Source organism: Pyxicephalus adspersus, chromosome Z, assembly GCF_032062135.1.
Source record: "Pyxicephalus adspersus chromosome Z, UCB_Pads_2.0, whole genome shotgun sequence".
Taxonomy (NCBI): domain Eukaryota; kingdom Metazoa; phylum Chordata; class Amphibia; order Anura; family Pyxicephalidae; genus Pyxicephalus; species Pyxicephalus adspersus.
Window position 1 is genome coordinate 9029221 of NC_092871.1, and position 27794 is coordinate 9057014.

At 40.3% G+C, this 27794-nt stretch overlaps 1 protein-coding gene across 1 annotated transcript in view; it reads left to right on the forward strand.

The window, feature by feature from the left end:
* LOC140343829 (class I histocompatibility antigen, Gogo-B*0101 alpha chain-like) overlaps window positions 1-17029 on the forward strand; it is a 31725-nt gene extending 14696 nt beyond the window's left edge. The window contains exons 7-12 of the mRNA XM_072430722.1: window positions 3488-3691; window positions 4705-4983; window positions 7172-7450; window positions 8995-9114; window positions 11299-11338; window positions 15036-17029. Coding sequence (XP_072286823.1) covers window positions 3488-3691; window positions 4705-4983; window positions 7172-7450; window positions 8995-9114; window positions 11299-11338; window positions 15036-15081 — 968 coding nt within the window. The 3' untranslated portion in view covers window positions 15082-17029. The remainder of the gene's footprint in view (window positions 1-3487; window positions 3692-4704; window positions 4984-7171; window positions 7451-8994; window positions 9115-11298; window positions 11339-15035) is intronic.
* The last annotated feature ends 10765 nt before the right edge of the window (window positions 17030-27794 follow it).

The window sequence follows — 27794 nt, forward strand, 5'->3', positions numbered from 1 at the left end:
CTGCAGCCAGGATACAATTATGGAGGAAAGTGCAGCAAATATAGAAATCACAATACAAAGGGTGTCAGGGCAGGTTTGAGGATATTATCTGTTATACTCTCCAGTTGATTTACTAAAGGATTCACTTCCCAATGTTCTCTTAGCTTGATTAATAAATAAAGTAGTACTCACTTGAGTTTTTCAGTTTTTTTGTTACTTTGACAAGATTGTATACATCACCTTATTTATTACATGAACACTCCATTCCTTTAGTTTATCTGGAGTCTTCCTCCTCTAGTGGTAATATCACTGCTCTTACATTGCTTCTGCCCCATTCTCCATAGAATAAACCAGAGATTTAGGAATGGTTCACACATGTAGCTTCCTCTGCAGTCCTGGGCCCCAGGGGCCACATACAGGCCGGATTTTGGTATAAACATTAAATAAACCATTGTGTAATTCATTGACTGCTGTCTATTTTAGAAATACCAATAATGTGTGCGGATTTTGGTCCTCGAGGACTGGAGGCCAGGACCCATAATGTGACCGTACAGGATGACAATAACAGCGAGGACGAAATTCAGTGCTGAGAAGAGAATCATCTGGGGAAGTTTATGGGGCTGTAATACTAATGGAAGAGTAATAATAAATGAGTCTTATTTCTAATTCTCTGCAACTACCCCCCTCATACAGTCTGTTCTCTGATTGGAGGAAGGTAATTGCATAGTGACCAATGAGCAGATAGGACATGGCATCCTGGGGGCCTCTGCCTGGCTATGCCCTGCACTCTTGTTGTAGAGATGTCAGGGGGTCTGTCCATTTGCCTCCTTTTAGCAGTGGGTCTGCTGGTCCATACTGGGCATGTGTGAGATGTTCATGACACTGGCACCAGCTGGTTGTCAGAGTGTCCTGTAATTGGCAGAGCTACCTTTTGGTTTTGTGTCATGGCCAGGTTTTATTTCAGGCAACTGTGTGGGCAGCTGGGGGGCCTTCCTGAATGGAAGACAGAGGGATGGCTGGAGGGGCTCTGTGAGTGATGTGGCTGGAAATGATTTCAGGCCTCACAGATCACTAAATTCCTTTTAAATCCCACGGATCATTAATATGAATTTGTTTAAAAAGATAAATACATTTGTAAAATAATGATCGTCCTAATGGTGCTGACAAGGACTGTGGTGGCTCTGATTCATTGATCAGCTCACGGTTATGTGAAGTATTACTATTGTTACTATTATCATTAGTTGTATTATCTTTGGTATTACTAAAGAAATGTAAAATATTTGTTTTCTCACTCATTATGGGTTTATTTCATTGGAATCTCGGACCAAACAAGAAATGATAGTTATCAGTCAAACTATTTGATGCAATTAAATATAACAGGTAAAGAATATACACGGCTTAGGTCATACTTACCTAACAGAGCATCTGAGAAATAAAATAAAACAATGGGATGAGAATCGGTATTGGCGGAGCGGGGTGACTGTAATGGTGGAAACAATACTGAAGCGTCCGGCTCGGAATCGGTTGCCTCATACAACTTAATATTACACTGACGTCACACTGCGCTGCCCTTGTTTTTTTGGCTCTAGTGCAGTTTGTAAATTTAGTGCAATATCAAGGCGAATATTGTCATTCAGGATATAAGACTTTATTTGAATATTATTTTTGTTTTTTAATAAAACATAAAAATTGCAAATAATATCTAAATTTTTTCGTGGACCATCAAATCTTTCTTGTGGTTGAGACCACCGGTGTGCGACTGCTGCTGTATATCAGTGTTCCTTGATCATTTCAACATGATGGAAGCCTTGAAATAACTTTCAGGTCTTCAGGGCCCCCCTCCTATAATTTCTATATCCACAGATCACAGTATATTAGTGTGGTGGTCAGTGGGAAGAATTCCTCTTACATTGCTGGCTGTTGGGAAGAATGTCACCCTTACACAATACGTGTCAGTGATAACTGAGCTAAGAGGCACAAACTGCTCATTGCAAGAGGAACTCTCAGTCTGGAGCAGCGGGCATCAAGCACAATTTTAGTGGTCCGCGGCTCTGGTCGGTGCGCCCCCCAGCGGGCCCTTCTCCTGCAACAGCCAGAGCCACAGACCATGTCTCCCCATATAGATCGCAGGCTCGGGGGACTGGCCGTGTTGTGTCTCTGAGGGGTTCAGGCATCATGACTTCACTCTGGGGGAAGTTTCTTCCCCTTTAGGTGACACGCGGCTCTCTGCGCAGGCGCAGTCCGGAGTCTGTAACTTTAGTTGTCCATGACATCCAAAAGGTTGGCGACCACTGCATTGGAGGACCATTGATTAAGAAACACTGATATACGCATTACAGATGGACAGGCAATTTACATAAAAATTAACTGTGCAGCAATAAACCCATTTTCATGATTCAAGATATTTTTAAACTTATTTTTCACAAATTTGCTTGTCAGCTTTACAGATTCATGGCAAAGCCCCTAAACTTTGTATTGTCACTGTAATTGCTGGAGAAAGGGATTGGGTAGAGAGCTTAAATCCGTGCCAGAGCCGACGCCGCCATTTTCTCTTCCGAAATACCGATGGCATTGACTGATGATGCCCTAAATCACATGACCCAGGAGCAGAAAGGCAGCAACCTCTCCTTAAGATTCCTGAACACTAATTCCCACAGATGATGTGTCTCCCATAAGCACTAGCGGCTGTCTTGGCAATTAATGACATAAGAGAGGGCTGGATGGTATTTTTCACCATTTAAGGTACAAGATGCTGGCAGAATAGAGCGGGAAGGATTCTAACCATTAGTTTTATATACTTTTTAACTTGGGATATGTTTCAACAGGTCCCCCTGAACCCCACTAACTTGCTCATGGCCTTTGCAACTAATTAAAAAAAAAATTGCATCTGACATTAGAAAATCTTTTCCTGGCTTTAAATTACTCAAGAAAGTGACTCAAGGGCATCCTCAGCAATTCTATTGACATTGCAATTTTCTGGAGATTTATATTATTTATTATACAGGATCTATATAGCGCCAACATATTACTTAGCGCTGTACATTAAATAGGGGCTGCAAGTGACAGACTAATACAGACAGTGATACGGGAGGAGAGGACCCTGCCCCGAAGAGCTTACAATCTAGTAGACTTTACATTGCAAAAGTTTAAATCTCCAAAAACTCTTTTACAGTTTCATTTGACTTTTTATCTGTAAAAGTCAATTTTCAAAATTTTTGAAAATATTCTAGTTGATATTTCTGTGCTCATCCCTAAAAATAATAAGGTATTATGTGCAACTATTATGCCATGAAGAGGTTAATATCTGGGAGATACTGGTGGCCATTGCCTGAAGGAGCTGATTGTTATATACAGAAATGGTAAAATCTTTGTAATCATTGATAGATCTGTGTGTGGTTGTCATCATCCAGGATGTGATCTGTGTCCGAGGAGAAATCTAAATGTGAGATGCTTTGTGATGTGTAATGGGATGTCTCTCTCTCTCTCTCTCTCTCTCTCTCTCTCTCTCTCTCTCTCTCTCTCTCTGGATATTTGGATGATCGGCAGATAGAAAATTATAACAGTGACACTCGTCGGCATCTTCCCAAAACTGAATGGATGAAGAAACTGGGACCTGAGTACTGGGAGAGAAACACACAAATAGGTCGGAACAGTGAGGTTATTTCCAAGCATGATGTGCAGACATTGATGGATCAATTCAACCAGACTGGAGGTGAGACAATTCTTCCATTTCTGTATATAATGCTAAATATAAAGCAAAGTCCTATTTATTATATTGTTCACAACACTCCCTGCACACAATGAATACAGCTAGTGAAATGATGATCAAGCCAGGAAGATGTCTGGAAGGAATTCACTAATGTACCCCAAATATATCACACACAGCGATGACCCCCATGGAGTGTGGTCATGTGATCACATGTGTGAAGATCTCCTTCATTAGTGTGGAATCACACATTTCATCGGGTATTTTTATATCACTAATATAGAAATAATACAAACTCCGATCCATGGCATGAGTATTTGTTCTATGAAATCATAAACGTGTCTTGTACTTCAGTGGCAGATCTCCTTCTCCAAAGTCAGGGGTGTCATTCAGTGATCAGCACAGACTCCATCACATCTCTCACTGTCACTTATTGTTTATTTGTGGATGATTATTGCTCTGTGTTGTATTCTGGTCTCACCCCCATCATATACACCCCAATATAGGATGAAAGGGTCCTCTTGTCTCTATCACACTTTCTGCGTGATTGGTTGATAAAAACAATAGCCAATCAGCTGCCTGGAAATGTTGGAATTAATTCACAGCTCAAAGTATCCAATCAGTGATCAGCAGCTTCTGCGTGATCCCACATCTGCACTGACTTCTGCCATCTGTCATCCTTCATTCCTATTGGGTCTTTCAGTCACGTGACTCAGTCCCCTCAATTAAATTACTTGCTGCATCATGGGGTGATTGTATGCAGCAGTCAGGTGAGTGCAGAATGCAGGATCCGGCCTACTCTGCCCCTCCATTCTGAGGGGGAATGCTGGGAATTGTAGTGCCCCCATGGTACAGATCATTAGGAGGATAGTGAGTATAGGAATATACAGAGAGCGCTCAGTGTGTGTACTATAACACGCTATACATGTCACACACAGACACATTACATGTTACATCCATTGCTGTACACATGACACATGGCTCTGCTCCCATGTAACATCTTCCTGTTCTGTCTGCAGGGATCCATTCCTACCAGTGGATGTACGGCTGTGAGCTGAGAGATGACGGCACCACTGCGGGGTATAGGCAGGATGGATATGATGGGAGAGATTTCATGTATCTGGACACACAGAGAGGAATCTTTATACCGACCTTGCATGAGGCTCAGATCACCACACAGAAATGGAACAGCCCGGAGGAGAGACATGGGGAGAGACAGAAGAATTATTTGGAGAATCAATGTCTGGAGGAGCTCAAGCAATTCATTGAGTACGGGAGAGAAGATCTGGAGAGGAGAGGTGAGCGCACACTGTGTACAATGTATTCTCCTCTGCGGGGTGTCTGCTGCTTCCTGTACATTATATCTGTATAAAGAGGACCTGGTACTAGAGGATGATGGTTATACCTGGTGACACCTCTCACATTAGGCTCCTCCGACTATTGTGATAAATCCCGCCCACCATCCGAGGAATCCTCTCATTACTTCACATCATAAACCAGAAAATAAATTACAATTCAAAGTGTTTGTATGGTAAAGTCCACCCAAAATTGATATTGTGTCCTAAATAAATAATTTGTTTTACTTTAAATTGTGTTTTTCTAAATGAGTGTCTAAAATTATTAAAATGAAAATACATATGTATCCATTGCTCCTCCCTGGTTGGAACAAATATAATGAAGACGCTCCACCCAAATTCAAACAATGAATATACAAAGGACAGAGTGCAGAAAGATATACAATGATGATGTGGAAACATTTTTAGTTTATTTATAAATGGCAGTAAAAGTACATCAATCCCTCCCAATTGTTTATAAAAGGGGGTTTCCCATTACTGAACCTTTCCAGTGTAAATAGATGATAATGCACTGATGTACAAATATTCCGAGCGATGTCCCCGTCAGCACTGCGTCACATCATATCTCCCAACATCTGAAACCGCAACAGTGGGCGTGGTCAAGTGGGCGTGTCATGGGTTGTGTTGATTTAATGTGGATGAATGTGCCTTCCTTCATTCACAAACTTCATTGTAAGCCCTTTGTACATAACTTTAATATCCACCTGGCCACTAATAAAAGTGATTCAGAATAACTTGGGTGAAATACATAATTTATATAAATCATTTCATTTTGGGTTTATGTAATTTATTGATATTTTATACTTCATTATTTCACATTTTTGCTGGTTTATCCATACTTTCTGTCCACAGCAATGGATTTGGCAGCATTTTGATGGTCTCAGATTGTATCCTATATACAGATGGATTAAAAATACTGTTGTCCCTAATGGATTTTTGATTTACTTTATCAAGTTGTTGATTGTTGGCCATTCAGTGGCCTATAACTACAGTGTTTCTCAACCTTTTTAATATGGGGGAACCCTTGAAATAACTTGAAGGTCATCCGAAACCCCTTACTATTATAACTATACCCCTTACTAACCCCTTACTATAGTATTACTATACTATATATACATTAGTGTGGTGGTCAGAATGTCATCCTTATAGATACCTAGAAAGATCATTGGTGTCACAAACTCTCCTGAGAGGTACAAACTGCTCATTGCTCAAGGAACGCCTAGAAACCTTGCTTGTGAAACTCTGCTATGTAGACCATTGCGCCATCTAGTGGCAGCCAGCAGAAATACACCAGTCTCTAAACCACTACTACACCATGATGTCAGCTGAAAATCAGTTCTGTCCCAGCGGCACCGTCCATGGCTTTCTGCCAAGATTCCGATCTCATAGAACAACCCACTGCATCTGTTTGGAACTTTGAAAAATTTCTTCCTAATACTTATAAATAAAGAGAGGTGAACGAGGGCTTTCTGTAAAGTGATCTTACTGCGTGTTCGTAATATGTAAATTCTTTAGTTTGCGTTATCTGTGCACAGGTAATATATTATACAAGTAATATATATATATATATATATATATATATATATATATAAATACATGGACAGGTACCAAGTAATCCATTTGAATAATTTCACATGCAATTCAAAGAGCACAATGGAGGTAACATTTAATATTTACAAAATCATTTGTACCTAAAGCAGCAGAAAAAATAAACTCCCCTTGTAGTGGAAGGAGGAATACAGTAAGTTTATTTCCTAATGTATTATCCTTCAGAAAATACGAACACTTACCTCTTGCAGTGGCGAAGGAAAAAAGCAGTAATTGGATTCACTCAGCCAGTGGAATACCTGCAGTGAGCGTGAAAAGGTTTTTTAAGGAACAGCCATCGGAAAGGTTAGTGTATGCAGTCTTCTTTCTGTAGGTATGTTTTACATACAAGTGACTCTGTTCTGACATCAACACTTTAGGATTAATATCTTTGAATTAACTTGGATCAGTCAGAATAAAAAGTGCAACCGTTCTATCTGGAACCACCACAGCAAATAGTTTTACAACTATTTGGAGAATGAGAAAATTTACATCTCTGCCATCAGCAACTTTTATATTTCCCTTTGTTTTATCTCCCTCTCAGTACGTCCAGAGGTGAAGGTGTGGAAGCGTCCTCAGCCTGACGGAATAACAAGACTTCATTGCCTGGTGTACGGCTTTCACCCCCGAGCTGTGGATGTGAAGTGGATGAGGAATGGGGTAGACCATATTCCTTCAGATGAAATGACTCCAATTCTCCCCCATCCTGATGGCACCTATCAGATCAGAGTCAGTGTGGAAGTGCCAGCAGGGGAAGAAGACACTTTCTCCTGTCATGTGGAGCACAGCAGCTTTGCCAATGGGACCCTTACTGTACAGTGTTGTGAGTACATATGACCTCTTCTGTGATTATCACGCATAATGAAATCATCTTTTTTAATAAACAGGTTGTGTTTGTGAAGACGTGACAATGAGGGGAAACAATAGGCAAAACCAGCAGGTCATCCCAGGATAGAAATGGCATTTAGTGGATCGCATTGGAGTCAGAAGTAGAATTTTCTAGCACTGCAGCTTTAATGAAAGATTTGGTGATCTGTAGAATATTGCCAAGATCCTTATGTCATTGAGACTCAGTAGCTGCTGAATTCTGTGTGATAATTATCACTGATCACTATCTTATATATTTGCATATTTGTTTCATGTCCATGGGAACATAAATAAGTAAAGCGGGGGGGGTCAGCATGTCATTCAAATAGCTGTCATTTCCATAAGGAGATGAGCAGTAGTCTCAATATCTATTTAAGTATAGTTTTTATTTGGGTGGGCAGTGTTGCGGAATTTCTTTTTTTTAATCCTTCTAGTGGAGAAACAAATAGAAAACCTCAGCTCACTGCTATAATGGAACACTTCTGCCCATTGCAGCTGCTGTCATGTCAGTAACAGATTTTGCAGCTTCCCAATGTACATATTGTGGTACACAATTGTTCAAGAAAGATGGAAGGTGATCCCTTGTGTAGGAGTGTATAGGTGTTACACTAAATTCTATGTTTACAGGTTGCAGTTGTGAATGGAAATAATTGGAGCAAGCATTACTTCAAATGCCACAGACAATCGAATACTGAAGATCCTTATTCTACATAAAATATTCTCAACTGTTTGCCAATAACATTATGAAAACTGTTTTTCACACCATGATGTGTGTTGAATTTAAATGCAATTCAACCCATACCCCTAGTGCAATCAAATGGCGCCACAACATTTATCTCTATAAGACCTGTTTATTGCATTTTTAATAATGGAGCAAGAAACATTTTTGTGCATTAATTGCCGCTCCATGCATTGCAGTATTAATGGGCCCTATTTGTCTGCTAAAATCTCATACAGCTAAGTCCGGTATTAGAGGCTGTACCCCACTAGGTTTTACTTCCACAATTAGAGAATAAATGTAATGTGGATTGGTCATTTTTATCCTTCATCATCTGGCACTATTGCAGTGTTCTCCCCAGGCCCTTTTAGCTGGGTGCACCACCCGGCACTTTTCAGCACCCATCCGGCTGTTTGTGGGTGGTTACTAAAGAGTTTGGTCACAATACAGGGGCTGCCACCCACCTACAATTTCTTCCCATCCGGCTTAAAAAAATTTCTGGGTTGAGCACTGTATTGTAACACCTGTATATGGAATGTCAGATTTATTCTACACCCTTAGAGATTTGGTGGTTCTCAAATCTTGCTTGAGTTTTTTTCACACTGTATCTCAATATAGATTTTTACCTCATTTAGCTCAATATAATAAATCAGTTTACTTTAAATTATATGAAATAACAGTGCAGGAACTGCAGTGCTTCTGTGCAATCATCTGATTCTGGAAATCAATACGGAATATTGTCTGTAGATCTCACATATCATTTCATTGTGTTTTATTCTCAGGTCCGCGTGCAGAATCAAAGGGCATTATTCATATAACCATCATTGTTGCCATTGTTGCTGTAGCTATGATTTTCAGTGTTGTTTATGGAGTCATCAAATACAGGAGACGCTCAGGTACAGGTGAGATTTACTACATGTTACACACACACACCACAGAGCTCTATTCACCATATAGCAGAAGCAGAGCCCAGAGCAGACTGATGAGCGGGAAGCCATTATACATGGAGGAAAAGATTTGTCTGCACAGACGCCCTATTTATATGGGAAGAATACGGTTCAGTTCCCAAAAGTTTGTCTAGATTACTCCATTTTTTCCAATAAAGGCAGAACTAAAGAAAAAAAAAATGGCACTTATCTTACGTCCACATACCTCTGGATTTGTATTCCATACAGTTCTGCAATGTCCTGGTTTCTTGCTTTGTCCTGGGATAGAAAAAGTGCCAGGTGCCACAGCTTTTTCCTTTTTCTACTTCTGTCTACATCACCTGATCTCGCACTGTGCAGTAGTTGATAAAATGTACCAATCTAAGAATATTCATGACGTCTGTATCTCAGGAGGCTCTGCACTCCCATTAAGTGGTGTTAAAGATTAAAGAAGAGCCTTAGGGCATTTAATTAAAAAAAAAACACATTTTTTCTTTGCATAAAACGGTTATCTACCCTTCTATATGAAGCAAGAATTGAAGTAAGTGATTCAACATTTTTGACTTTACAGTTTCAAGTTTTTTTTCTTCAAATTATCTGAAATGCATTCATATTTACAAGCAGGGATTAAAATTTAAGAAAATATATATTTAAGAAAAGATACAGATTTAAAGTGAATGTATTTTCTAATATCGCCAAATGTTCTGGGTGATTTGTAAATCCCATTTACACAATAGACCTGATTTACTATAGTGGGAAGTGAGATGAGGTCTACTAAACCTCATAAAGAGGAATAAAAAACGAATTACGTGTATATACATGTTATACCAGGTTAATTATTCTCATCTCACCCCCTGCTCATTCACACTCTATGGTCTTTATTTTTAAATTATCATTTTCATATTATTTTTCATCCTCTATACAACAAAATTACCATTCGGAGAAAGCAGCACAAGGAGACAGTTAGTTGTGTTCCAGTGTTTGGGAGCATGGTGATAGTAGGAGAGAGCACTGACAGAGGGTCCTAGCTCATCAGTCTTCTACTTATCCTTTCACTTCCCAGTCATTTTGAAAGTAATTTAGTGTGCTGCAACACATGTACATCAGATGAGATTTGTCTTTGGTACCAACAAACAGCATATGTGTGACATTAGGTGTCTCAGGGTGTTCCGGAGCCATTCGTTTGGATCTTGTACTCTGTATTTTGAATACCCCTGACCCCTACACTCTGTAAGTCACATGCTAGTATTCTTGACCCAGAGAAAAGTAGGGTGAGGTTTTATTTTACCATTCTGTATAAAGTCTCTCCCACTGTAATCATTGTTTGGCCATACTGACCTTTCACCTTTGCATTCTTCATTCTACTCCCCTCAGGGTGTCAGGGATCTATTACAACCCTAGTAACACCCTTGGTTTTTAGTGTAGGCAATGAGTTCAGTTAGTGTAAAGGAGGGGACTGTGTGAGTTCTGCACATGGGTGTTATGTTGTTCGCTTCCCCTGCTTCTATCATTGGGGATGTTGAGGTCAGCAGGAGGATCCAGCAAGAGCTGTGAACAGTTTTAATGATAAGTATTTCTTTGCCTTTCTGTAGGTATGGCATTTTTAAATATACTCTGAATAAGTGATAGTCTCTGTCAAGATCAGAGTGATGGATGAGATAGTGGTGGAAGAAACTATTAATTTATTCAGATGATTTAGTGCATTTTGACTACCTAATCACCTGTAATGATAACAGTGCTATCCAAATCCAGTTCTTGAGACCACAAACAGGACAGGGTTAAAATAATTAAATCATCTGTGTGTGCTTAGACTTCCTCTGATATATTGAAAAAGAAGCCACACATTCACTAAAATTTAAGAATAAAAGTTTCTTGTAACAGAGGGCATGTCTCCCAATGTGACTAAGCCTATTTGTGGGTGAAACACAGAGCAGCGCCTGTGTCCTCCTAAGCAGGGGCATGTTATCCATTTACTCTACACACTTTATTATTGCAGTTCAGCAGTTGTGCGGCTTTATTCATTTAATAATACATGGGACCACTGATGTATAAGGCATCAATGGCTTTCTTACAATTTTCATGCTTGGTTGTGTGAGAGCAGGCACTCGTATTTCTACAAGCTGAAGCCAACCAATTTCATCTAACTCGTTCTGTCTGCAGGCAAAGAAGACAATCTTCCCAACTCATCCAACCGTGTAATGTAAGTCCCCGATTCCTATTTCCTGACTGATTGCTTTGTATTCTTATTTGAGGTTTATGACTTCTCACTGTTAAAGTTTATCTAAATCCAAATGTAACATATTGCAGCGTACCAGTCCTTACATGGGGTGGATAAATAGGTTTTCATTTTCAGACATTTTTTTACTTTATTTTCACTGTCTGTCCTTCAAATACCACACTTCCTGCCCCTTTCTATCCACACTGTATCTATGGAGGGAGCTATTCTTGTCACACAGGCTGCCCTTGTTCATCGCCATTACATGGTGGATTGCTTGGATTAGTAGCTTACATAATAAAGGTACTTTTAGGAAGTGGAAAGGAACTGATGACAGGTAACATATTTTCAAGTATTTTCTGTTTTTGTTAAAAATGTTCTTATTATAAAAAAGAAAATGTAAGAGTTTGTAAGCTGCAATATATGGCGCATTTTTGTGGGCCTTAGATTCACTTAAATCAATGTAGACTTATGTTGTATAATGTGCCTTGTCTGCTGGGGTTTTATATTAGACACATGAGTTATTTTACTTGTGGTTGTTACTTTCTCTTATGATAATTTTTAATAGTTTTTATGTCTTTATGAATATCCAATTGGCCTGGTATCACTTGTTTCTTCCTGAAATGAAAATGATGACCTCTTCATTTACCTGTGACTCTGATATTTCCTGCAGTGTTATTTTATCTCATAGAAGTGTTACTTCATTACTACCTCATACAGCTCCGCTGCTCTACCCACTAGTCATCTTATTGATCCTCATTGTTATCACCAACCTGTGCCGGAAGAGAAGGCTTGTGCAATATTCTTTGTAAATTGATTTTCACAGACAGAATACCTGAAAAATCCATAAAATATTGGATGTGGTATCATTTTTTATGTAACAGACAAGAGAATACCTCATGTGTTTACCTATTGCTAATGGAGTATGTTGTCATTTTTTAATTTTTTTAATTTAATTTTTTAATTTAAATTTTTTAAATGACTTGTTATTTTGTAAGTGAGTGGTAAAGGATCACTCCACCCAGACCTGTTTTATTCCTTATCCTTGGGGTTAAATCGTCCTCTTTATTCTTATATCTGGGATATTAAGTGTTACTACATCTGTGTCTGAGCTCACATCTGTCTTCCCACACAATCCCAGTGCAATATGGCTTATTATCATGCAATATTATGAATACAATTTTGTTCTCATGTATAACACAGAAATTCCAGTTTTCAGAAATGTTAAGTACCGGTTGTATAATGGAGTCAACAAATACAGCAATTTAACAGACCAAGCTGTTCAGTAACAGTAGCAGTTAGAAGGCTGAGACAAACCAATTACCACTGACAGGCTGGCTCACAATGATTGGCATTTACATTCACTTAATGAAAAGCTTTATCCATGAAGGTGTTAGCCAGAGTTTGTCTCATTCACATTCACTTATGTAGAATTGATCTACATCTTTGATTCCCTCTAATTCTCTCCTGTCCCCAGGTGCAGCTGTCCAAGGGTGGCTACGTTCCTCAGATACAGTACAGGGAGTGTACCTTGGACAGCTACACCATTTGAAAATAAAATGGGGTAAAAACCTAAAAATAGAAAACCACAACATCCAAGGACTCATTTCTGTTTTTAGATTAGATATGTTCTAATGTAAATATATGTGTGGAAAAATGTAATTTCTTGTATAGTTTGTAATTTTGTAAATATTAAGTGGCAGCCCATAGAATCTTATTTTTTTTCTTATTTTTTTACAGCACATAAAGTGCATATGGCAGACTTGGGGAAGGCAGTACATTATATACGCAGTCTCTGCTTCCTTCTTAGTAGTGCTGTGTGTACAGACTGTGCTTTACTGTACCTCCCCTTGTAATGCGTTTGTAATGCCTTGTAATAAGTTTATGGGTCCTATTTGACCTGATTAGAAAAATGAACAATATGCCTGATTAAGATTCTTGGCAGATACAGTTAGGTCCATAAATATTTGGACAGAGACAACTTTTTTCTAATATTGGTTCAGATTGTCAGCTTTACTTTAGTGGGTTGAACAAAAGGATTGCATAAAAATGTGAGGAACCAAAGCCTTTTTTTTACACAATCACTTCATTTCAGGGGCTCAAAAGTAATTGGACAATTGACTCAAAGGCTATTTCATGGGCTGGTGTGGGCAATTCCCTTGTTATATCATTATAAATTAGGCAGATAAAAGGCCTGGAGTTGATTTGTGGGGGGGGGGGTGCTTGTATGTGGAAGATTTTGCTGTGAACAGACAACTTGTTGGTCAAAGGAGCTCTCCGTGCAGGTGAAACAAGCCATCCTTATGCTGCAAAACCAGAAAAAAACATCTGGCAAATTGCTACAATATTAGTAGTGGCAAAATCCACAGTTTGGTACATCATGAGAAGGAAACAAAGCACTGGTGAACTCAGCAATGCCAAAAGACCTGGACGTCCACAGAAGACAACAGTGGTGGATGATGGCAGAATCATTTCCGTGCTGAAACCCCTTCACAACAGCCAACCAAGTGAACAACACTCTCCAGGAAGAAGGCGTATCGATATCCAAGTCTACCATACAGAGAAGACTGCATGAAAGTAAATACAGAGGGTGCACTGCAAGGTGCAAGCCACTCATAAGCCTCAAGAATAGAAAGGCTAGTTGGACTTTGTTCAAAAACATCTAAAAAAGCCAGCACAGTTCTGGAAAAACATTCCTTGGACAGATGAAACCAAGATCAAGGAGAAGGCGTGGAACAGCTCATGATCCAAAGCATAGCACATCATCTGTAAAACATGGCGGAGGCAGTGTGATGGCTTGGGCATGCATGGCTGCCATGGCACTGGGACACTAGTGTTTATCCATGATGTGACACAGAAGCAGCCAAATGAATTCTGAGGTGTTCAGAGACATACTGTCTGCTCAAATCCAGCTAAATGCAGTCACATTGATTGGGATGCGTAATACAGATGGACAATGACCCAAAACATACAGCAAAGCAACCCAGGAGTTTATTAAAGCAAAGAAGTGGAATATTCTTGAATGGCCAAGTCAGTCACCTGATCAGAACCCAATTGTGCATGCATTTCACTTGTTGAAGACTAAACTTCGACAGAAAGGCCCAAAAACAAACCACAACTGAAAGCGGCTGCAGTAAAGGCCTGGCAGAGCATTAAAAAGGAGGAAACCCAGCATCCGGCGATGTCCATGGGTTCCAGACTACAGGCTGTCATTGCCAGCAAAGGGTTTTCAACCAAGTATTAGGAATGAACATTTTATTTTCAGCTTTTTAATTTGTCCAATTACTTTTGAGCCCCTGAAATGAAGCGATTGTGTAAAAAAAAAGGCTTTAGTTCTTCACTTTTTTATGCATTTTTTTTGTTCAAACCACTAAATTAAAGCTGAAAGTCTGCAGTTCAACTGCATCTGAGTTGTTTTATTTAAATTTCATTGTGGTAATGTACAGAACCAAAATTAGAAAAAAAATTGTCTCTGTCCAAATATTTATGGACCAAACTATAGGCTTAACATTTTTATTATTAAGGTGACAACCAGAGTAAGTATCTAAAAATATGTATTTCCTTCTGTACATAAAATATGGTATAGTGTGAATCTGCAATAGTAACAAAGTGTTAGATTTGAGGTCTTTTTAATTGCAATTGCATTTCTAATATATATTTTACCATTTTTATCCTGATTTAGATCTAAAGAAGCATCTCCTTTTCTACCTGACCCCCAGCTGGAATAAAAAAAATCCATCACATTTCTCTGTAAAGTTTAATATCCTCCTAATATCCACTAAACAACCAGGGAAATGGATTGTGAATGTTTGTCCTAATTTTATGTCAGTTTGGTGCCTGAACTATGAACTTGTATCAACATTTTTTAAGGTGTGAAATGTAAACACGTTGTTAAGCTTCTAATGATTTAGCTTGTAATTCTATCCTCACCTCTCCTCTCATGTTTTATTGCATATGAAGCATGTAATGAATTTACACAGATATTTGGAGGTATGGTGTCTACATTACGCACCTGTGGTCCTACAAGTATCATTTATTCCCCTTTCTAGCTCATTTATTGTCATATATTGCCAAATCAAAGACCTGAAGAAGCTGCCTGATAAGCTTTGAAATGTTTCTCAGAACGAGGGCAGGTGATGGTGACTGTTACTGTTACTTCTTTTAGTTATACCAGGAAATATGTGAACCAGCACTGATATATTGCCAAAGCTGCATCCACGTTTTATACATTTTTTTTAGACAAAACAAATTGGCAGTTTTGCTTTGTAACCTTGCTAGTAAACCTTTTGTGAATCTGACATCTATGTATGGAATATATTAAAATGTAATAGAAAGGTGCAGAACGTTTTGTTAATGTACTAAACATATATTGATAGCTACAGCTGAAAATTGTACGATCAAACTAAACTTTTCTAACCACTTTTATTTATTGTCTTTAAGTTTCTCATTTGTGATATTGGGTCTCTTTATTTTGACTGAGTTTATTCAGTATGACAGTGCAGAGAGGAAGGATGCGTGGCTGGAGAGTCCTATAGTTGAACAGAGGAAGACTCAACATTTCACACCCAGAGCAACTCCTCATGTAAACCTGTCATCTCTCAAGTCAGAAAAGTTGAGCCTGATGAGCTAAGAAGTTTAGTGGATAGAGTTTCCTCATAGTATGACCCATCTGTGGCTGCTAGAATTAACTATGACGTCCCTTTCCAGTCAAAGTGAGAGTAGCCCACAATCAGATGGTTCTGGGGCAAGTGCCATAGGTCCTATCTGGTTTTGACACAGGATATACCTAGAGAACTAAGACACCTGAGATGGGGAAAGACTTTACTTAACCAGAATTATTCTCAGGAAAAAAACAACTTCTACTATCAAGCTTCATAGTTCTCAGCCACAATTATTCCTCAGTACAGGTTTACAATATTTGTCAGGGTTTAAATGCTGCCCAGTACTGTGTCCACTGTGAGAAGAGTTTACTTTAGTTCACATAAAACCTACTTTGGTCCACTCTTTGTCCACTTTGAGATCTTTTCATAAAATAAAACACACATAAGGAAAGAGGGAACAAAAGAACAGTCTTCCGTGTGTATTGGTGCCTGGATGAAGAGGGCATTTAAGACTGCTAAATGAATTCATTTCACATAAATAATAATAAGTATATAAATACTGTTATGTGGTATAACATGAGGTATATGGGGTATAACATGATTAGATAAAGAGCAAATTCTTCCCTACATTGTATTTACTGCACCAAAAAGGGAAGTCCTATTTCCAAGTACTCTAATTCATAGCAAACAGCTTTGTCATTATTCACAGTAATATCACAATTATGATGAAGTGGCATGGTGATTTTATGTGGAGGCATCAGAATTCATTCAAGGTATTATGAAATACCTTGCATCAATTTGAGAAGGATCTGCCTTTGGACATTTGTCCTCATTTTTACATACCTGGAGTTTTCACATAAAGACAATACATGCAGGATTTTATGCCTCAGGCATGTGTATATACTTAAAATTTGTGTTACATAAAAGTTATATCCTTTAAGCTAATGGTGTAAAATATTTTATGCAAAAAGTGAGGATGAAAATATTTTTTTTTAAGTTGAAACAAATGTGTGTACATTTGTGTACAAATGTAATCAAAAAGAATAAAGAAAGAAGGCTTTTTTTATGGCACCTATGTTTGTATAGAAACAGTTTACACTTTGAGTTCAACAAATCATTAAAAGCATAAGGCAGAGTTTATAAATAAATAAACTATGTCTATATAACACTATATAAAAATGACTAGAAAGGTTGTTCACACAAAAAAATCCCACTTATAGACGTGGATTGAGGAAGGGTGTTATACTGTTTCTTATTCCCGATGACTTTTAGCCCTCAAGGGGCTTCTTCCTTCTTTTTGATAAGACTATTGGTTTAGGCTTGGCACCACTGAAATCTCTTGAGAGACTCAATGGTTAAATATTCCAGAAGTGCATCTGCCTTTCTTCCTGAAGAAATTGTAATACTTTATATGGGGATATAGCTTCATCTATTGGGGGGCCGCAGAAAACATCACTTAAAAGCAAGCAACTCACTGGGCCTGATTTATTAAAGCTCCCTAAGGCTGGAGAGGATACACTTTCATTAGTTAAGCTTGGTGATTCAGCAAACCTGGAATTTCTTCAAAGACTTTTTCTGTTTGCTAGCAAAAGTTTTGAATTTTGGACCAGAACGATTCCAGGATTGTCCAGCTTCACTGATGCAAGTATATACTCTCCAACTTTGGAGAGCTTTAATACACTACATGTACATAGGGGGGTCTCGTTCTTATGGGAAATTTAAATTATGCCACGTGGAATAGCGATGCGGGTGTAAGACTTGGCACAGTTCAGCTGGGTCCAGGGCATGTTTCATATAAGCATACCATTTATTCAAAAATTTTGTCACAACTTTGTCATCTGCGTCTTCCACCTCTAACAAATCCCTACGGTATAACATGTCCATTGAGGATTCTATCAATTTCTACCGAGGTGGATCTGCATGAATCCACTGTAGCATTATTGCCCTACAGGCAGGTAGTAAGCACAAGGATATCCAGTTTTTTGTCCCCCTATTTAGGTTACATACCTGCATATCCCAGTTCCCAAACATAGCCATATAGTTTTGTTACTTTCTTAATGGAGAGAACCTCGTTCCACAATATTTGGATTTCCCAAAGGTTATGTTTGAGCGTCACTTTTTTGCAAACACATCTCAGACATTTAATTTGCTTGGTCGGGGCAGTGGACCTGTACCTCATTAAGCGGGAGGAATACCTTATAGGCCCTGTGGATAATCTTGAATTGTGTCTCCCTCCACAGTTTGTTGGGAGTGGCCTGTCTTACTACAAGGTATCCCTGCACCATTTTATCATATAGGTCTTGGATAGCAAAGTCTTTTTGCCAACCTTGGGACAGCCGCAAAGGGTAGAGCATTTGCAATCTCGGATATATGGATGATATGGAAGGAGGGTATTACAAATAGCAGGTTATCAAATCTATCACGCTCCGGCACCCTAGCCAGGCTCGATAGTATCGCCTTACAGAATTTCATAAATTGTAGGTAATATAGTGGATATGCAGCCTGTGGGGGTAGAGCATAATGCTGACCAAAGCCCGTAATGTGACTTGTCTTGGAAGATCTGGCGAGAAAAAATCACCCACGGTCTGTAGACCCTTTTCCGCTCAGACCCAGTAGCACCTATGGTCCAAGCCTTGGCGGAACTGTGGGTTGCCTTGAATCGATAAGTGCTGAGACAGAGAACATGGTAACTCCAGCTTACGTCTGAGTTCCCTCCAAGTATTGTATACCTAACCAATATATTGCCCCTGATTCATCAATAAAATCTGCGCTCGCTGGAAGCGTGAAAGTACGCGCGGCCATCGATCGCGGATTACCGCGGTCCGGACTCGAGTATGCGCGTACACTTGCCTCACTACCAGCCGGATTCCAGCCTTCACAATAGGGAGCGCGAATCTGCCAATTAAGGCGATTAGATTTCAGCTGCGCGATTAAGGAACAGTGACTTTTAATACACGCTCGCCAGTGTAAAGCTGCCGGATATGCGCGGCTCCAGCCGCGATCTTTTTCAGTTGCTGAATAGCGCGATCGCGTACGATTCCGGATCGCGAATACGAATGCGCGACCGATAATCCGATTCTGCTTGATAAATCAGGGGCATTGTGTTTCACTTCTTGTGGAAGTGTATTAAGTGCCAAGAATGAACTAGTGCTTTTTCCAATTGTGTGTTGAAGTAATAAGAGGTATCTTTGATCCAATCCATGACATGACGACTATTGCAGGCTAGGTTATAAAGCCTGATGTTTGAGAAGTTAACGCCCCCTTCCAATACTGGTAGTTGCAATTTAGTTAACTTTATCCAAGGCTTCTTTTCCAGCCATAAAAAATAGGAAAAGGACTCATTTGGAGCTTTTATGTCAGCATGTTTTATTAAAAGCAGCATGGTTTGTAGCGAGTATAATAAATGTGGAAAAGATACAATTTTGACAGGATGGCATCGCCTCAAGAATGACAGTGGCAACTTCTCCCATATTCTTAGTTCTCATTGTATTTTTTGGAATATTTGTGGGTAGTTTAGTTTGTAAAGAGATGTAGGTGATTTGCCTATGTGTATACAGAATATAGGTTTGGTTTTAGTAGGGGTGGGTGTAGGGGCGGGATTCGCTAGTAATTTCCCTGCCTTATTACCGAATTTATGCAGGTCCATATATTGCCTCTGAAACAGTTCTTGTTTTGCCGCCCAGGCATCAAAAGCAGCTTTGGCTGTCAGCCAAGATTGATTGTGGATTCGAGAGGGGTTGGCTAGGAAAGCATCATGAGCATGACGTACAGCTTGTAAGGCTTCTATATAGGCTACCCTGGTTTTCTTTTTTTTAGAGGCCATGTATGAGATGATCCTACCTCTCATGTATGCCTTCCCCACTTCCCAGAACAAAATAGGATCTTTATGTACCGAGTTTGTGACCGTGTAGTCATGCCACGCAGATTTCAATTCCGCCTGAAAGGCCGGATCACTGCCCAAATATGAGGGAAATTTCCACAACCAGGAATCTCCCTTGGCCTGTACTTCCTTTAAGGTCACCGCAATAAGGGCATGGTCTGATAATGCTATGGTTAAAATTTCTGGTTTTTCTACCAAAGTTAAGAGGTATCAATTAATTCTGGACTGGGAAGCGTGGACATGGGAGTAAAACATGTATTGCTTTTCAGTAGGGAAGCAGTATCTCCAGTAATCATGTAAGCGGGTAGATTGAACAAAAGCAGACAGTAGGGTAGTTAGTTGAAAAGGAGGTGTGCCTCCACTAGGGGCTAGCTCCATAGTTCTAGCCTCATTTACATGCATAAAAGTGTTGAAATCCCCCCCAACAACTTCATGGGCAATGGGTTCTCAAAGGAGCCTGTTGGCAACTTCCTAAAAAAACAGGTTAGTAGGGGAATTCGGTGCGTAAATGTTATATATAGATAGCTCAGTACCAGGAAATTTTAAATTATTTTTGTACTATTCTTCCTGCCGTGTCGATTTCTGTGTGAACCACCTCACAGCGTAAGTTTTTATGTAATAGAATCAGTACTCCTGCTTTTTTCCCCACTGCTGGACAGCCTATCACCCTTTCAATCCACAGCTTTTTCATCCTATCAAAATCTGTTAATGTTAAATGTGTTTCTTGTAAGAATGCTATGTCTGCCCCCAGATGTTTTAAATGTCTCAGGGCAGACATCCTTTTATTTGGGGACCTAAGGCCCTTAACATTCCAAGAGATTAAACGAACTATAGCATTAGTAAGTACATGAACAACCAATTGCATAGAGTATAGAAACTTCTCACCCATATCATCCAAGTGGATCAGAAGGAGTAGCAAGGGTCTGGCATGAATAGACCCAAGAAGTTGCCAGGTATGTCCTCCAGGAGTGACATGAAGTGTCATTCGATAAGACTGCACATAGGCGACATGCTATTGAGTTTCCGGAGCAGAAAAAAACAAAAAATAACAAAAATCAGAATGAAATATCAGAAATTTTTCTGGCTTTTTTGCTAGAGAGCAAGTGGTATCAGAATGAAATATCTGTATGGTTTTTTTAAGAGAAATACAGAAATTTCTACGCTATGGCGGTGTAAGGCAGCTTGCCGAGAGAGCTCCTGCAGCCACCTCTGCATCCTCAGTCCTGGCAGCCTTGCATCGGGTACTTCCCCTTCATCAACCCAATGCCACGCTGTATAAAGACTCTCAGGTTCCAGGAGAGCAGGTAAGAAAGCCGATCTTACCCGCTATTTCTCCTCCCCAGCCTCCTAATCCTCTGACCACGAGGCGTCCAAGATGCCGTCCTCACGCTCCTCACCTCCAGGCACTAGCACAGGAGCATGGCGCACAGGATCTAACAGCTCCACAGCCTCATTATTAGCTACCCCCAGGAGCCCTTTTCTTTTTCCAGAGGAGTCCCAAGGGTCAGATATTCCTGCATTGGATGCAGCTGCGTGAGAAGATTAACATGCACTGCTGCTCCAAGGCGAAATTTCAACTTTGACAGGAGTAGGGCATTTTTCTATGATTACAGTAACAAAGGTGGGAGGGCTCTGGCTAGGGCGGTGAGGGCAAAAAGGGCTTGGGCCTTTATTCTCTGTATAAATTCTAACTCAGGTGACCCATTACACAGCTCACAGGATATTGTGGACTCTTTCAGGGATTTATTTACAAAATGATATAATCTAAGAGCTAACAGGGGTGCCCCCCCCCCCATCTGCTATGCAGCTATGCAACAATACATCTCCTCCTCAGGTATGTCTAAGATCCCAGAAGAAGCCCTATCTGCCTTAGATGCCCCAATTAGCTCAGCTGAATTACAAAAAGCGCCTGGCCCTGACGGCTTTACACTTGCCTCGCCTTGTTTTAATTACCTCGCCTTGTTTAACTACCCCAAACCTTCTTAAGAAGTTGAACAGATATGCCCAATTTTCAGCCTATAAATTCAATCTACAAAAATCAGAGGTGTTAGATGAGAATTTACCCCTGGCGCTCAGAAAGACTCTTTCCCCTTCTTTTCCGTTTAAATGGTCCAGAGATTATATCCGATACCTAGGTACTAATATCCCGGAGAATATCCCGGGTGGTAAAACTTAATTTTCTGCCCCTGCTGAAAACTATTCGACGTGATCCCCAACATTGGCGGCAGCAAGCTTTTTCATGGTTTGGCCGTTGCAATATTCTTAAAATGAATATTATGCCTCCTCTTCCTTATTTACTGCAGACTTTACATGTCCATATGCCCCCTCACATACTACACAAATTTAGATCTGAATTTCTTAAATTTGTTTGGTTCACCGACACTCCTGCGACTTCCAAAAGACAAAGGTGGGATTGCTTTCCCTGACCCGATTTTATACTACAGAGCGGTCCACTTGACCCGTCTGGTGGATTGGTGCAGACACGCTGCTGTTAAGGCATGGGTAATATTGGAGGATTCTTTGTCTCCCATTTTACTAAGCACTGTAGCATGGTCTCCCCCAGAAGCCTGCAGTTTCCTCCGTCGCCACCCATTGATTGGAGCAACGCTGAAAGTAGTGTCTAAATATTTTCATAGTGAGGGAACTGAGACATTCCCTTCCCTGATGTCCCCTGTAATTGACCACCCTGACTTTCCCTCTAGTAGGACAGACCTGGTCATTAGGTAGTGGATTGAACAGAATATTTTTAGAGCCATGCATTTCTTACAGCCCCCTAATTGGAACCCGATTGGACAACTTCAACGCGATCACTCTCTCCCTCCACTAAACAACTGGAGAAAGACACAATTTCAGTACTTTCTCACTGCCCCAGTTTTCCATAGACCCCTCACCCCCCTGCAGAATTTGTGTATGCCTAGGGACCCTCTAAGAGGAGTCCTATGCTATGTCTATAAACTGCTTTTGACATCTGGTGATGTGTCACCGCCTATATTTCTCTCTAGATGGGAGCGGGATCTAGGCATTACCTTTACTGACGAACAGGCAGAGCATGTTTTATACTATGGTCACATAAGTGACCATAAGCTGTTGAAATGTTTAAAACATTTTTGTGCGCTAAGAAAAAAGCATATTTTAAAATCACTTATTTCTTTTCTGTTAGGCAAGAGTTAACCGAGTTCAACTCCTCTACATAGACGCCTATATAAAAGCTTACGATGCCTGTTCCGATGAGCCGCTTGCTGGTAAATCCCGCGACTATCTCACGACTGACCGCACGTGAAGCCATCAAACTAGATTTTCTCACAAAAGTCACAAGCACACACACGTTCTTTTGTTTGCTTCTTATGTATATGTGTGTGTGTGTGTGTGTATATATATATAACCAAAAAGTATAAAAACAGTGCAACAAATGTAACAATAAATTATTTTGTGAATGAGTACAATGTAACCTAAAAAAGTAGCACTTACCCAAAAGAAGATGAAGCATTAAAGATTCTAATTGACCTGTAATGGACTGTAGATGGGCACAGAACAGAGAGCAGGTGTGCGCTAAATAAATGCTATGATCTCACCAGACACAACAGATCCTCCACAACAGATCCTCCTTAATCGCGCAGCTGAAGTCTAATCGCCTTAATTGGCAGATTCGGACCCCTAGTGCTCATTATTATTAAGGCAGGAATCCGGCTGGCAGCGAGGGGCGAGTGTACGAGCGCACTTGACTCCGGACCGCGGGAAACTGGCTCGCTGGAAACGCGAACGTACGCGCGTCCAGCGAGGGCGGATTTCATTGATGAATCAGGGCCATAGCCTCTATCAGTAACTGCTATCAAGAAACAAATTATAAGTTGCTTACAAGATGGTATAGGACACCAGAGCTCTTGCATAGAATCTACCAACAGGTGAGCCCTTTGTGTTGGAGATGTGGGAAACACACGGGTACTCTGATGCATATTTTCTGGACTTGTACTTCCCTGACACCCTTCTGGGAGGGGATAGCTAGGATTATTAAAGAATTGATGGGGACATCTATTGAAAATAGGCCTGAATTAGCATTACTACATGTGTCCGCAATCTCAAAAAACGATAGAAGTGTTCTCTTCTGCGCCATTTGCTAAAGGCTGCTAAAGCATGTATTCAATCCATTAAACAATGGATTGCCAGGATGAACGACATACAATATATGGAAGAACTGACAAAACCAAGGGAGCAGCCATCACAGAGACCGGCACGCACCTGGTTCTACTGAGATGATTTCAAGAGTACAGCTGCTTATAGACGGCTGCTTGGATCAGCTGATTAGTGCCCTTCTGTTTTGTGGGTCGCCCACTGCCCTTACCTCCGACATCCCCCCTTACCCACCCCCATTTCATTCCTATTCTCCTCCCCTTTTCTGTCTCCTTTTTCTCATCTCTGCTCTCTTTTCTCTCTCTTTTCTTTTTTTAAAAAAAAACAGGAACCAACAAAGTTTTCTACTTTTTGACCAATGCATGTTGGCGTTTGATACTGTCATAGTAATGCCTGACATCAGCTGGACACTTCTTTTTACACTAGAATGATTGATACTGTTTGTGATGATATGTGTCGGCCAGTGCTCAATATGTTGTGCTTCTCCTATGCTCAGTAATATGCACTTTACTGGTTTTGTGTCATATGTTAGGGTTTATTTTTTCTGTATTGTTTTTTTTTTAGAAAAATACAGACATTTTCAGGCTTTTTTGATAGATAGCAGATGGGATCAGAATGAAATATCTGTATTTCTTTGAGAGAAACAGAAATTTTATGGTTATTTGATAGATAGCAAGTGGGATCCGAATGAAATATCTGGCTTTTTTTTACAGGAAGTGGTATCAGAAAAAAATATCTGTATTTTTTGAAGAGAAATACAGATTTTTTTTAGCTTTTTTGATAGATAGCAAGTGGTACCAGAATGGAATATCTGTAATTTTTTGAGAGTAATACAGACATTTTTCTGGCTTTTTGATAGATAGCAAGTGGTATCAGAATAAAATATCTGTACTTATTGAGAGAAATACAGACATTTATCAGAATGAAATATCTGTAATTCTTTGGGAGTAATACAGAAATTTTTCTTGGCTTTCTTAATAGATAGCAAGCGGGATCAGAATGAAATATCCATATTGTTTGGAGAGAAATTCAGAAATATTTCTGTTTTTTTTTTTATAGGAAGTAGGATCAGAATGAAATATCTGTATTTTTTTGAGAGAAATACAGAAATGTGTCTGTTTTTTATAGATAGTAGGCGAGATTAGAATGAAATATCTGTTTTTTTTTTTAGAATAATACAGAAATTTTTATGGCTTTTTTGATAGATAAATAAAAAATTAAATATCTGTATTTTTTTTAGAGAAATACAGATTTTTTCTGGCTTTAAAAATAGATAGCAAGTGCTATCAGAATGAAATATCTGTATTTTGGGGTGTAGGACAGAAATGTTTCCGCCTTTTTTGCTAGATAGCAAGAGGTAGCATCAAAAACTGCACAATCTGTATATTTCAAGATATACAGAATGCTCCTAACCAGTCCCTGTCACAATGCACGTCTCTCCCTGCTTCTTTCTCTGACACAGAACACAAGATGGAGTGACTAACCCCTCCCTCCTTTCCTGTATAAATGCTTGTGCTCAGATCTGTCTTGAGTGGGCTGTTGGGCCCTCCTGTGCATCTTGGGAGCAGTGATTCGCTCTCAGCCACGCCAATCGCTGGAAATAGTCGCTGTTCCCGCCCCCTGCATTTTCCCTCGTTTGCTCGACGAGAGCACGACCTCATGGCAAATCATAAGGCCGTTCTCGCTTAAATGTTCGGTAAGCCAGAAAGGGCTGATTCACCGCGAGATCGATCTTACAAATCTCACCCATCACCAGAAGAAGTGTTGTAGCAAGCTTGCAGGTCAGGTGTTGTTTGCACTTCTGCTAGTTGATGGAGTGCTTATGCTAAATATTCTGCTTCTCTGGGGTAAAGGGGCAACTCTTATGGGTTTACGTGACTGAGATCAGGAAGTGACCGGTGGACAGGATTCCTGAACAGGGCTGCTGGCTGCACAGCAACGTTAGGTGGGTGGTACAGACATAGGCACAGATCCCCTGATCCTATGGGTTTATGGGTCCCATAGTATACAATATAAAGAGGCACCATCACATAACATTTTTATCAAGTTGAAAAACATGTTAACATGACTAGGTTAGTTCCTTCGCCCCTTTTAAAACACTTCCCTCACCTTTAAACTTTCCCCATTCTCCCCCCATTACCTTACCAGCCATTCCTCAAAAACACTCTGACACCTTGTTGGATTTTAAAAAAGCTGGCAAGCAGCCGTTTATTTAATATTAATAAAACTTTAATAAACCCAAAAAATAACCAATAAATAGGAACATTATTAAATAACATAAATTAACATATAAATACACGTGACATTAACATACAATTATTATAAAGTTTAACATACTTGATCATATAAAACTTTCCTCAACTAATTATCAAAATACACTTATAAACTAAACCCCCATTTATAAACCACTGTGCCCAATTGCACTATGTCCAAACAAACTCCAATTTAATCCACCAGGCTCCAGGTCTAGGAAAAGGTAAAGTCCACTCCAACTAAATATAATTTACTGTTTTTAACACACACTGGCTCCTAGCCGCCCACCACTGCCTCAGGGGCCCCACCATAACGCCGTTAAATGGGCACCCTACCACTGGGTTGCCCTTCCAAAATTGACCAATAGGACTCTTACCCTCCTAAACCCCAACCTCATGCCTGGGCACCCTTCCACACCCGAAAAAGTTTTCTGTACATGGTCCTGCAACCCCAGGAACCACATCTTTGTGCTGACTGCATTTAGGTGCACCCCATCCCTGCGCAGGAATCTCCATGTCTCCTCTTCCAATTCCATGTGATGGATAACAATCCCCCCATTTCAGGCCACAAACCTGTCCACCTTCTTTTTAACTTTAATCCTCGCCTTCTCCAAGTAGTTCTGGACACCATATCAGACCAAACTACGACTCAGGGAATTCCAACTTTAACCTCAGAAAATCAAGCCTAATCAGCTCCCGCATAAACCTACGTCCCATGTCGTCCCCCCCTCATGGATTACTATCACATCCAGAGAACCATCCAACGGCGCAAATCTTCGGCATCTTTCGAAATCTTATCACCCTGCTCCATAACATCCCGGGAACTCCAAACCAGCGTACCGTAGCCTCCTCTCTGGATAAGCCTAGCTGCCTGCCTTCAGGCCATACCTCAGGCCTCCCGGCACCCCACTAAACATAGGAATGCCCCACTATTCAAATCATGCAGGGCCGCACACCTGGAACAAAAACAAACAGATAACCAACACACAGTACTCCCTCCCCCCCCAAATGACACCACAGATAACCCCTATTTACAACACACTCCTCACAACAGATGAAGCCACCTAGATTCCCACCTCCCAATCTGCCGAATCACCTGTTCACCTAACCCCCATTTAGTGGCCACAGTGTCTGCCTCAGTCCGAAAAGAATGAGATGAGTAACCACCCAGATCCTTTCCCATGCTCATTAACATTTCTTTCTATGAACTGAAAATTTTAAAAAGGGGGCCAAAAAGGCACTGTCCTCATGCACCAACACTGGACCCCCTACCGTCAGCCGTCCATCACCACCGTAACCGGGCAGGAGACTCCACCCTCTGAAGGAGCCGCATCGCGAAAACCCTTACCCAACTGATTGGCCTTGGATTTCCGGATAACCAAACTCACCTCCTCTGGAGTCTATGTAACATCCTGAAACAAAAAACCCCCTCCAACATATTTAACAAACCCATTACAAAAGCAAAGGACTCCAGCCTCCTAGTATCCGGAGTCCTCTTACCCTGCTTGTATCCCTTGACAGCTCGCTTCACCAAAAATTCCTTGGTAAAATCTTTGCCCCCCCCTAAACTTACCAGTCTG